Source organism: Epinephelus moara, chromosome 19 (assembly GCF_006386435.1).
Source record: "Epinephelus moara isolate mb chromosome 19, YSFRI_EMoa_1.0, whole genome shotgun sequence".
Classification (NCBI taxonomy): Eukaryota; Metazoa; Chordata; class Actinopteri; order Perciformes; family Serranidae; genus Epinephelus; species Epinephelus moara.
In genome coordinates, this window is record NC_065524.1 from 26,478,090 (window position 1) to 26,489,822 (window position 11,733).

At 40.6% G+C, this 11,733-nt stretch overlaps 1 protein-coding gene across 1 annotated transcript; it reads left to right on the forward strand.

Moving 5' to 3' along the window:
- The first annotated feature begins 2,704 nt into the window (after window positions 1–2,704).
- Window positions 2,705–11,516, forward strand: ubac2 (UBA domain containing 2). The gene is made up of 10 exons (XM_050071875.1): window positions 2,705–2,881; window positions 3,322–3,446; window positions 5,368–5,487; window positions 5,890–5,996; window positions 6,482–6,605; window positions 6,735–6,782; window positions 7,232–7,340; window positions 8,206–8,348; window positions 8,541–8,684; window positions 9,818–11,516. Exons 1-10 carry the CDS (start codon window positions 2,851–2,853, stop codon window positions 9,923–9,925), a joined length of 1,059 nt encoding a protein of 352 aa, XP_049927832.1. The 5' UTR covers window positions 2,705–2,850; the 3' UTR covers window positions 9,926–11,516.
- The last annotated feature ends 217 nt before the right edge of the window (window positions 11,517–11,733 follow it).

Below are 11,733 nucleotides of genomic sequence, written 5' to 3' on the forward strand. Positions count from 1 at the left end.
AGGATCCTAATTGGCAAGTGATAGTAAGTTTCCCAAAGTAATAACATCCCACATTGTTCTGAACCCATTTGTTGTGCCCAAAAAAATCCTTGAAGTAGGCCAGATTTTGCTCATGCAACCTTGTGTAAATGTGCAGTGTGCCATTTCCTGGACACAGGCAGATAAGCTGTGATGCAGGACTAAAACAATACCTCTGTTACAAGCAATTCTTCCTGAATACAGAGTGGCTGACAAGTGAATAGCAATGAGTCACATAAATGAATGTGTGAATGAGTCATCAGCTTTTCAGATGACCACCTCAGAGGCTGTCTTGACTAAAAAGGTTTGTGACTTCATTCAGCACCGCTCTACTCTTTCACGCTCCCTTGTATCTCTCACACACACAGACACACACACGCACACATCCCTCACAATTCACCGAGTCGCATTGTCCTGCCGAGAGATGTGTAATGGAAAAGATAAATGGAGGATAAAGCTAAGGTGACAGGACTGAGCATGCATGTGTGTATGTGCATTTGCATGTGCGTGTGTGTGTGTGTGTGGTGCCCGTGTGTGTGTACTGCACAACAGACCAGCAAACCATCTGCTCATCTCCTCTTAATGAACAAAGCAAACAGCAGGAGTCAAGGCTGTCTCCAAATCTGGAGTCTCTTTATTGGTAAGCACACACAAACACACACACACACACACATACGCACATCTCTGCGCTGTTTAATCTGATTATCTTTGATTGAGAACAGGGGCAAAGCAACCTTTTTAGACCTCACTCCTACATCAGTGACAGAGAAGGTCTGAAACACAATTAGCAAGCTGTTCCTGAGCTCTGCTTTGCAGTCACATCTGACCACAAGCAGCCAAATAGACCTAATGGGTGGGAACTAACCAATGGGAACTAACACGCACGCTGCATCTGTGGATGATGGGGAAATGCAACACTATTAGACAGCTGTTCGCCATATCTTTTCAAATGTACTTGGACGTAACATAAGCATTGGATCAATTGGCTCAGAAGCAATCACAGCCAGGCATGAAGGTATACACACAGTTTGACGTGAGGAAAACTGGCAGCCTGCAGTGCAAGACAAAGCCGGGCCTCTGCAAAGGAAGTCTGGACCTTGACAAGATATGACTCTGTGCGCATAAGGCCAAGAGCACCATAAGAAAAAGCCATTAATCTGGACTTTGTGCAGTCACATCCTGCTCAAGGCCCCGAGGATAATTAACACTGTTACCTCTCTGTCAGAAAGCTGACCACATGGCTTCAAGACATGAAACACTCCCTGTCTGCTGCGTCCGTGCATATCTAACCCATGAACACATATTACACACTGAGCAAATGGTCATAAATGGCAAAGATTAAACATTATTAGGCCAGCGCTTCAGGGCCTGAGAATACCCTGTCTGAGGTGCATCAGATAACAGCAGGGTGGCATCGTGGGTAAGGAGACTGCCCTTCATCAGGAGGATCATCTGGCTGCAGCTTCCCTGCTGAAATGCCTGTGAGCAAGACACTAAATCCCAGCTGCAGGGGTGCTGCGGGAGTTAGATCAGTGGTTCTCAACCGGGGGGTACAGACCTCTTGGTGATCACGATGGCTACAGATGGAGATGACCCTGCTCACACTGGGGGTGGGAACTAGATCTGCCAAATACTGTTTTACAGGTTCGCTTGAGATAATTTGCTCTCCTTCATTTAAATATATATTTTTTCTTTAGCTTCTTTTAATCTATTTCTGATATGACTTATCATTTTCCTTTGACTTCATTTTTTCATTTTTTATATAGTTTGCTTGTTTTGTTCCCCGCTTTGCTTTGAAATACATTATTATAGTGGTAGTATTACATTGTATTACACATAAACTATTTAAGTGATCCTTTAATCTAAAGTGACTTACAACAAGTGTATCAAATCACATGGTTACAACCCAAAAATTGCAATAATCATGCACCAATCAACTTCAGCAAATATGCTGAACTGCATCAAGTGCTGCATTTAAAACAATAAGAGACAGAGGGGAAAAAACTAATTTCTATTTTATTTTATTTTATTTTTTGCATTTAATTTAATTTAATTTAATTTAATTTAATTTAATTTAATTTAATTTAATTTAATTTTATTTTATTCTATTTTATTTATTTTATGGGCAAGGGTGGCAGTCTGCATGAATATCTATTTTTTTTATTGTGACTTGATTTTTAAAAATTTATATTTTGTTTTTATTTGTTTGCTGTTTTGTTTTGTTGCTACTTTGCTTATCATTATATAATAATAATAATTATTATCATTATTATCATTGTTGTTGTTGTCATAATATTATTGGTGGAAGTAGTAGTAATAGCACTGCAGACTCAAATTAATTCTCCTTTTTTAATTGTATTCATCATTTTAAATTACCGTATGATGACTTTTATTAGTAAAATAAATGTGATAAATTAAATGGAAATGGTTTTATTATTAAGTTGCATTCCTTTAGAAACTGATTACCGAAATAACTTATCCGTATTCCTAAATATCTGCTGTTCCCTCAGCATTAAAGTATTTAAGACCATCATAGAAATGCGGTGTTTATAATAAGGTTATCAGTAAAATTGTCTAGTGAGCTTCATCTCGTCTTTAACGTGGAACAACAGCGCCCTCTACAGTCCAGTTCATTATAACGTCAGCGGACCGCGAATTAACACCTTTTGGTCTTCTCGGGCTCCTGTAGCAGATCCCCTTCCCCTTGTCTCTTTCTGTTCACAGTCACAGCATGGACCTTTTCTCCAACTTTATTTCGGTGTTTGAGTGTTAGTTTCCCGTTGCCTTTGGATTAACGGCCATCGTCTGGATTCCGTGAATCACCTGGACACCATGTTTACCACCACCGGCTCCCGGGGCCTGTGTAAGTACCCCGGATCCGCCGTTAAGCGACTGCCGGGTTGTTGCATTCCTCTCACCGCTTCCCCCTGTCAGTTACAGCGGTAACGGCTAGCTTAGCCAACGGACGTTAGCATTATGCTGTCATTCATTTACCCGAGGCAGTTTCTGTCAGTTACAGCTGCGTTTAGTTAATTAACAGCATATGTGTTGCTTCACCATTTAGTCGATATGTTCAGCTAAGATGTCATTGTTAATAAAAATAATAGAAATTAGTAGAAAGAGTATCTTCTGACTAGCTAAACATCAAGCTAATTCATGGTAACGTTACTGTCTGCCCTGCCTCCATATACAAATTAGCCGTTTCTCTGTCTTCAATTATACCGTCACATATGCAAAGCTGCCTCCTTGAGAAGACGACACTGTCACTGTTTAGCTGTAAATGTGTGTGTGTGTTCTCCACAGACAAGGCTCCTCTGTCTAAAGGCCTCCTGCTGGTTCTCAATGGGTTGACTGTGATGCTCACCCTGCTGCCACAGTACCAAGAGCTGTTCATGTACAACCTGCAGGCTGTCACACAGCAGCACCAGGTATGTCTCCAACAGCTGTATGTGTGTGAGAAGCAGAGGTGAAGGACTAAGAGACAGCACCCAGTGTCTCCAGATAGTGTGTGTCACTGGGTGCCACACTCTTATCACAGAGTGTTTACCTTGGAAAGACATTAACCATCATCAAGTCTAGAGTTGCAGTGATATACCAGTTTGAAGGTATACCATGATATGAGAGTTGTTGGTACCTTTGCTTATCTACAGTATTGAAAAACAATGCAACTGGATGGAGAATATGACCTTTATTTTATTTATTTTAAAAGCGTAAACTTTTTACACATAGGTCCATTAAAAAAATAGTTTAAAGTTTCAATTAGAGGAACAAGATGTTTGAAACCATAATCATTTTTGAGATGGTTATAATACCATGAAAATCTCATATTGTTACAACCCTAATCAGGACGAGGAAGAGTTTTCAAAAACACCAGGATTCACTTTGGCTTAGACACCCAGTCCAACAACAGTCAATTTTTTTCTAAAAAAAGCTTTTAAATCAGAGAGACCTGAGGAGCGTCATTGACAGAGTGCCGGACAAATTGATGCATTTTAATGTTATCTACAATGGTGAGACTGCAAAGACCCAGGACAATAGAAGAAACTGACAACATCAGTTGTTTGTGATCAAAACTGGTGGTAGCATCGACTGAAGAAAGAGTCAAAGGTCATGGACCAGAGGAGAGTGTGTGGCTGGAGAAACATCAAACCTATTTAAATCTCAGGCCCTAACCCTGACCCTTAAAATTCTTACAATAATGACAAGAATTTCCTCTTACAGTTAAGACTAGTTGCTGGTAAAGATAAGTTATTCACAAAGCATCTTAGCCTTTAACAGAACTCCTAAGGTTCTTAGACTCCTAAGGAAAAAATGTGAGGAGTAAGGAGGAGGACTTTTAAGAGGCTTGAGAGTTTAAGAAGCAGAGCATAAAATGGTGGAAAGACAAAGAGGTAGGAGAAATAACGCTGAATGACAGTGAGTTAATTAAACATTTCAGATTAAATCGTTCATGGATGTTTGTGCTCAGTCTCATTCGAGATACACCCACAACTCCAAACCAATGCAATTACGTTATTACCCCAGAAATAAAGTGATCTCAACACTAAGATATTAGGCAACCAAAAAGAAATGTTACAGTGCAGCAGTGATGACTTGGGTCTGTCTCAGCCTTTCATCAGCAGGGTGATTACACAAACAAACACAGTCTCATATTGTGACGCAGTTCATTTAGTTTCCACTGGGTGACCACACTTTACAGGCTCTCAAAAGAGCTTTGAAAGAATGCATCATACCTAGTAACAGTGTCAATCGCACCTCCTCACTAAGGTAAATGTTTCTGTCCCTTTCTTGCTCAGAGGTGCTCTGAGAATTTTCCTGAGTCACTCCTAAGCTAGGACTCCTTGCTAGAATTTTAAGGCTAAACTAGGAGCTCTCTGAGAGTATGGACCGTTTCATTGCTATTCTGTTGCTAGGGCAACAGCTTTGGTCCCTGTTTACTTCCTGTCAGCGTCTGCATTAACATTACATTCAAACAGGAAATACAAAGGGACCCATTTAGAATGTTTATGTTGTCCAGTTTGAAACGGCCTATTCTCAGAATGTGTGTGAATACAGCCCCTGATTTTTTTAACATAGACAGGGATTACACTTCCACCCCCCATATATAATCATCTGTTATCACATGACTTCACTACCACACTATGGTGACGTGATGCAGTTGAAAGCTCTGAAAAAAGCCACTAAGTGGACTTGATATTTTGTTGTTAAATTGTTTTAAAAATGATTTGAAGTTTGTTGTTTTTAGGTGGATCAGATATGTGACATATGTATGCTGTGTTATTCAGAAAAGGCATCAGTACACAAAGTTGTAATGTCATCATTCTTCCTCTGTGCTCCCTTGCACTGTAGGTATGGAGGTTGTTGTGCGGCAGGCTGGTCTGTCTAGATGTGAAGGACTCCTTCTGCAGCAGCCTGCTCATCTACAACTTTAGAATCTTTGAGAGGAGGTTTGGCACCAGGAAGTTTGCCGTAAGTACCAAAAACCATTGATAGATGAATACGTAGATATCAAATTTATAGAACTTGCTGATATTCTTAGCCGAACTAGATTCTCCCAAATCAAGAATGAATCAATTTAACGTGATGAGTTTCCACTTTATACTCCAGTTACCTTCATAAACGAAAGCAAAAAAAATTGTAACAGAATTATAAGTATGATCATAAATCAGAATCACCTGTGTATCATGTTTCAGGGAAGAGTAGACACAACTTCCTCATCTGGCTCAAAGCAGTTCTCACTTGCCTGCTGTGTAACTGACACTGACTTTATGTTTGTGAAAATGTAGTGAAATGTTTGACGGCATGAAGAAGGCTTGTTTGCTTTGCCCGCATTGTTCCAACAGTCATATACGGTGCTCTTTTTACTCCTAGTCCTTCCTGTTGGGAACGTGGTGTCTCTCTGCGCTGATGGACTTCCTGCTGGCTCAGGCTTTCCAGTTTCTGTTTGACTATGAGGTGGAGGAACTGCCTGCAGGACTGTGAGTAGTACATGCCAAGCTTTTTAGTTTTATGGACACTGAGGATCCTGCAATAAAAATATGAATACCCTGGCATTTAGCTTTATGATGTGTGGAAAGAAGCAATGCAAAAATCATGTTTCTCTAAAGTAGAAAATCTTCATTTTTCACCTCCACATATCACCATGTAAGCCTCGGGCAGTATCCATTTTCTTCATTTCTTAATCCTCTGCCTGCATTATAATTGAGTATACGGTATTTAGATGGTGGTGGACTGTGACTGCAGCATTCAGTCCACCTCCACAAAAGGAAGGAAATAAAATGGCTCGACAGACTTGGTCAAATAATAAGATTAGGTTGTTGTTTAAATAAGTGAGATGGTAAAGTAACGATTTCAAAAACCTAATATTGTCTTTCCCAGTTTGCCTGAAATATTACTACTTCTGCCAAATATCAATTTATTTTATGTTAATGTCTTCTTGACTTTTCCACTGCTCTGCTCACAGGCTCGCTCCAGTCTTCTCTCTGTTTGTGCCTTTCTACCGGTTGATCCCCAGGATGCCGGTCACCCAGGTCCTGGGTCACATCCACATTACCAACAAGTCTCTGGTCTACATAGTAGGCTTGCAGGTAAGCCTGTGTTTTGCTCATTTGGGGAAGTAAGTATCTGTTTTGCTTTCTCTCCATGAATTTTTTAAAATCCTCACTGGTCTTATCCTCATTGTTTCTGTCTTCCTCTCTTATCGTTCTGTGGTGCAGCTGCTGACTTCAAGCCCCTTCATGTGGCTCCTTGCACTCAGTGGCCTGGTGAGTAGCCAAATTCATCTTGTTATTTATGTGTATCCAGGAAGTGAATCGGTATTAAAATCAGCAATATATAATTTATGACCAGTAGGAGGCACATGTGATTGTTGAAGTTGCACTCAGCATGTGTGTGGGCCAGAAAATCAAAATAATAAGCTTTTAGTGGCTAAAAAGTTTTGCAAAGATGCAGGTTGTGAGCTGTCATTTTATATAAGTAATTTAATTCATTGTAATATTGATTAATACAGGTTTTGCTTTGACTTCTATACTATATTATTACATATATTATTTATTTGTCTTTCATATGCCATTTCAATGTTTTCTTTATATATTTAATGTATTTCTGTGCCCCTTTAAAGCACTCTGAATTGCCCTGTGTCTGAATGGTGCTCTATGAATAAACCTATATACACACACTATATTTAATTTCCATTTATCAATGTGTCTTTCAGATCTCAGGCGGACTGTACCACTCCAACGTCCTCTGGTTACAGAAGCTCCTCTTTGTGCCCGCCTGGGTGTCTTGTATTGGACGGTATATTCTGGAGCCCGTCTTCTCAAGTGAGTCCAACCGTTAGTAATCACATACACAAATCCTGCTCAAATCCTTTTGCACAGCGACCAGCGTTGCAGGGCCCTGACATGGAGTTGTTGTCTGTCTCTGTTTAATTAAGGAATATTAATATTTGTACATTTTAGGCCTTTGAGCAGTGCTGTGAAGCAGAATGACTTAGGATTTTAACACAGGCTACATTCTTCTTCATATTTTTTAATTTTATTTTCCATTAATAAAATGGAGGAAAAGTAAAATCATGGTTTGCTGTGCTTATAATTAGACTAAAGTCAGACTCATGTTCCCAGTTTTATAGACACCACTCATTAGCAAACAGGAGATTATTATAAAAATAATCCTGGTTACTGCTTTGTTTTTGCTTCCAAAATGAAGGACATCAGTGTGCAGTAAAATAATAATGCTATAGATCAAATCACTATGTTTCCTGTTTGGTAGAACATCCCTGCATTGTGTACATAAAATGATACAGAGCTGAGCAAACTTTGCCTCAGTTGGTTAGTTTTGAGCCACGTAAAATAAGATCAATATCAGTGTAAATGTATGCTATATTTGGAATTATTTCACAGTTTTATCTTTCTTGCATTAACTATATATCTGAAAAACAGTGTAGATGCAGCTGAAAATGAAAGCCCAAATAAACAAGTTTGCGGATTTCAACTTACCTCCACAATGGAAATCAATGATCAGTTGTCTACCTGGACGTCTCAGTGATTCTATCCATTCACACAAGCAGCAGATGCATATTTTGAAACCTGTCAACAACTTTGATGATTGATGTACACATCTTTTACACAGCATTATATGTTTTTGTGGCTGCTTATTAATGTGTTATTAACGTCTGCGGTCATCAAGGCTCCCAGCCGAGCAGTGAGACACCCCTGGGGATGGGTGCCACTCTGGACATCCAGAGGCAGCAGAGGATGGACATGCTCGACCAGCAGCTACTGCTGGCCCAATACAACGAGTCCAGGAGGAACGCCAGACAACAGCAACAGGTAGGAGACACACACACACACACACACACACACTTATTGCAGCACTAATGCACACACAGACCTCTCCACAAATACAAACAGTGTCACAACTTGATTCAATTCAAGAGTCAGATGTCAGTAATGACAGTTGTACTATCTGTTCAGTCTCTACATAAAGTACTTGATTCTGCCTGGATGTGTGTGTGTGTTTAGTCTGGGTTGTTACAGTGGACCAGGTTATTCCCCTCCCTGAGACACAGAGGGCAGAACCGACCCCCAATGCAGCCCCGCCCCCAGGCTCAGTCACACCCTTCTACACAGCCTCTATTGGACAACTCTCCTGTCGCAGAGGAGCAGGTGGGTGTTTGTGTGTTTCTGTGTATAGCTCCTTTCCCCACTGAACAAAAAAACACTTACACTCAACATCTGGCTTTTGTCTTTAGTGGAAAGGCGACAATCCCCTTTCAGTCTTGAGACAAATGACTCTGCACTAGTCATGGGTATTTATCTGCTCCAGGCTTTGATTGGCAGTGATGAAATATGACTCCTGGGTGGACATGCTAATCACTGCCTATTTTGTGGCATGCCACCAGAAAATGCCGTCTGTCCCCATCCAAGCAACGCTCAAATATTGCTCCAAATTAGTCAACACCGACTTTAAATGAGAGATAGAATTAGTAACAGATATAAAAAAGAAGTAATCGCTGTAAAGCCCAGTTCAGACCAAAGATTTGCGACAAGGTGAGATGCAACAGGCAACTACTTGCAATGCGTTGTTCTGCAACGTTGTAAAAACCTGCCATTTCACACCAATGCAACTAGATGAGATGGTGTATCAGCTCTATGCAACAACTCTCTGTACCTCAGTTCTGATTTGCAGCTTTTCAGGTTTAGTTTGTGGCTGAATATAATTTGTAGCTTCTTAAAGTGTGAATGAAGATAGTGATAGTGAGATACTGGCTACAGTTGCATCTGTAGTAGTGATGAAACTGCAAAAAACAGAAACAAAACGAGCATCAGATGGACTGTATTCATGATAAATATACCACAATGATATAAGTAAGCAGCGCCAATTAGCAGCGAGCAGCAGCAGAGACCCACCATCCGAGGGTTAAAAAAAAGAAAATAGCATAAAGGGGTGTATTCATCTACTGGCAATGGGAAAGCAGTCTATCACCTAATTTTAGCAGGTTTTTCCCATGTTTAAAAAACCTGTATAAACGTGCTAGTTTTGGTGGAAAAGCGGTACAAGTTTCCTTTGTTCTATCTCCTTTCCTGTAGTGTTTTCAATCTTGGCGTAGTTGGTAATTTCTTGATATTCTTTCACATATTTTATTACCAGGATGACTCAAATCTTCATAGATAGACAGACTGCTAACTCTTGTTCACCATAACATTCTCTGGCCCACCCACACTTCACATTTTTCCGTTATGCAATACTCCCAGGTGATGATTTGTCTGCCATCTTAGCTGGTGTTTTTGTCCCTCAGGTTGCACGGTTGGTGGAAATGGGCTTTTCCAGGATCGATGCCCTCGAGGCCCTCAGAGCTTCAAACAACGACATCAACATGGCAACCAACTTCCTCTTGCAACACTGAGAGCGAGAGCCCAGTGAGAGAAACAGAGGTGAATGAGGACAGAGAGAGAGAGAAAACAGGAGGAGAAGTAACCAAAGCAGAGGAGCAAATCAGAGAATGAGAGACAGAGAACGATGGAGAATTTGTACAGATAATCTGAAGTCGGCGCCGTTGCTTGCTGAAGCAGCCGCCAGGCCGACTCAACCTGAAACGAGCCTGATTACAGGCTGATTAATGAAGATGTGTGAAGCACAAAGTCGGAGACATTTGCGTCATAGCTTTCTGATGACCGTCGTAGTGTGAAACAGGCGTCGTTGCTCGAGGCAGACGAGTTTAACTCCTAGGGGTTCCCGATGAAAAAAAATATACAGAAACCAAACAGGAGTATTCAGCGCAGTGGAGGAAATGTAAAGTGGGTTATTTCTTTAAAACAGACCTGATGCTGAAGCACACAAATCAGCTGAGATCCCACCAACCCTCCACAGGGATCCCAACTTATAACTGTGTGACATAGAGTTTTATATAACCCACTGTCATGTACTGCCACTTTACTTCCAAAATGGCTACTGTGTAACCAGCGTCTTAGACCCTGATAACTGGTTAGAGAGAAGTATGGCATGGAAAAGCTGCACAAGGTTTTTGAGTGAATGGGTGTTATATCATCTGTCAGGTTTCCATATTGTACTAGGTAGAAGATTTCAGGCTCTTGGATAGGTTTTTGTTTTTCATTGAGACAATAGGAAACAGGAACGCAGTACCTGCTGGAAGTCTGTGTTAAACTCCACGAGGAAGTGCAGAGGTCATGATTACAACTTTAGAATTTATGAGTAAGGAATCCGTGAACAATATAAACTACTTCACCACACAGTTGTTATGTCTTTATGTTGGCAGTGTTTCATGGAAGTAGCAGGGCTCAACCCTTTTCCTGCTTGAGCTGTTGTAACAAAGCCTGACTGACAGCTACCACAAGAGCCAAACTTCTTCCATTCGTAACTCCACAAGTACATCGTTGGTGACACAGCTATCTCAGGGTCTATGAGGCGACTTCTTCTGTTAATGACATAATCACATTTACAGACATGAGTGCCCGCACACACACTCACTCACACACACGCACAGTAGCCCCTCGAGGAGGTCACGTTTCACACCCTCGACTGCTTGTCGTCATTTCATGCACTCACTCCTCAAGGTTTTATTTATTCTGTCTTAACTGAGTCTTTTCTCCGCCAGCACACGTGTCTATGTCAAAGCAAGTCTTAAAAGACAGATGATATTTATTATGCAATATCATAACAAGAGAAATGTACGGTGACTATGCGCCGCATAGGAACGACTCTGTGTATATAAGCGTGCAAAACATTTTGTGCAAGAGAAGCAACATTGCAGCCACTATGTATTGATGTCAAAGACAGATGCTAGTTTTATATTTTGTGCGTAATAATATTGATAATATATGACCACTGAGATGAGTCTGTCATTTGTGTGTATGTATTTTTTAGAGTGATATACTAGCATATGGGTGTGATGAGGGAGTTGTTGCATGGACAACTTTTTGATGAACTGTAATGAATCATAATTGATCTGTGGAATAAATCATCACTTGCAGACTGAATCATTGGCGGCGCATAGGTATCATTATGACAAGCATGTGCTCAAGTGACTACAGTGTTTCCTGTTTTGTTAATCACAATCTAATACTGTTGATGCCCATATTGAGTTTGCTGACTGATCTTTTATCTTTAACCCTTTGAAACCTGAGCAAATTGGCTTGATTTCTTTTAAAAACATGGGAAGAAGGCAATGAGCAACGAAAGAAGAAATGACCCAAA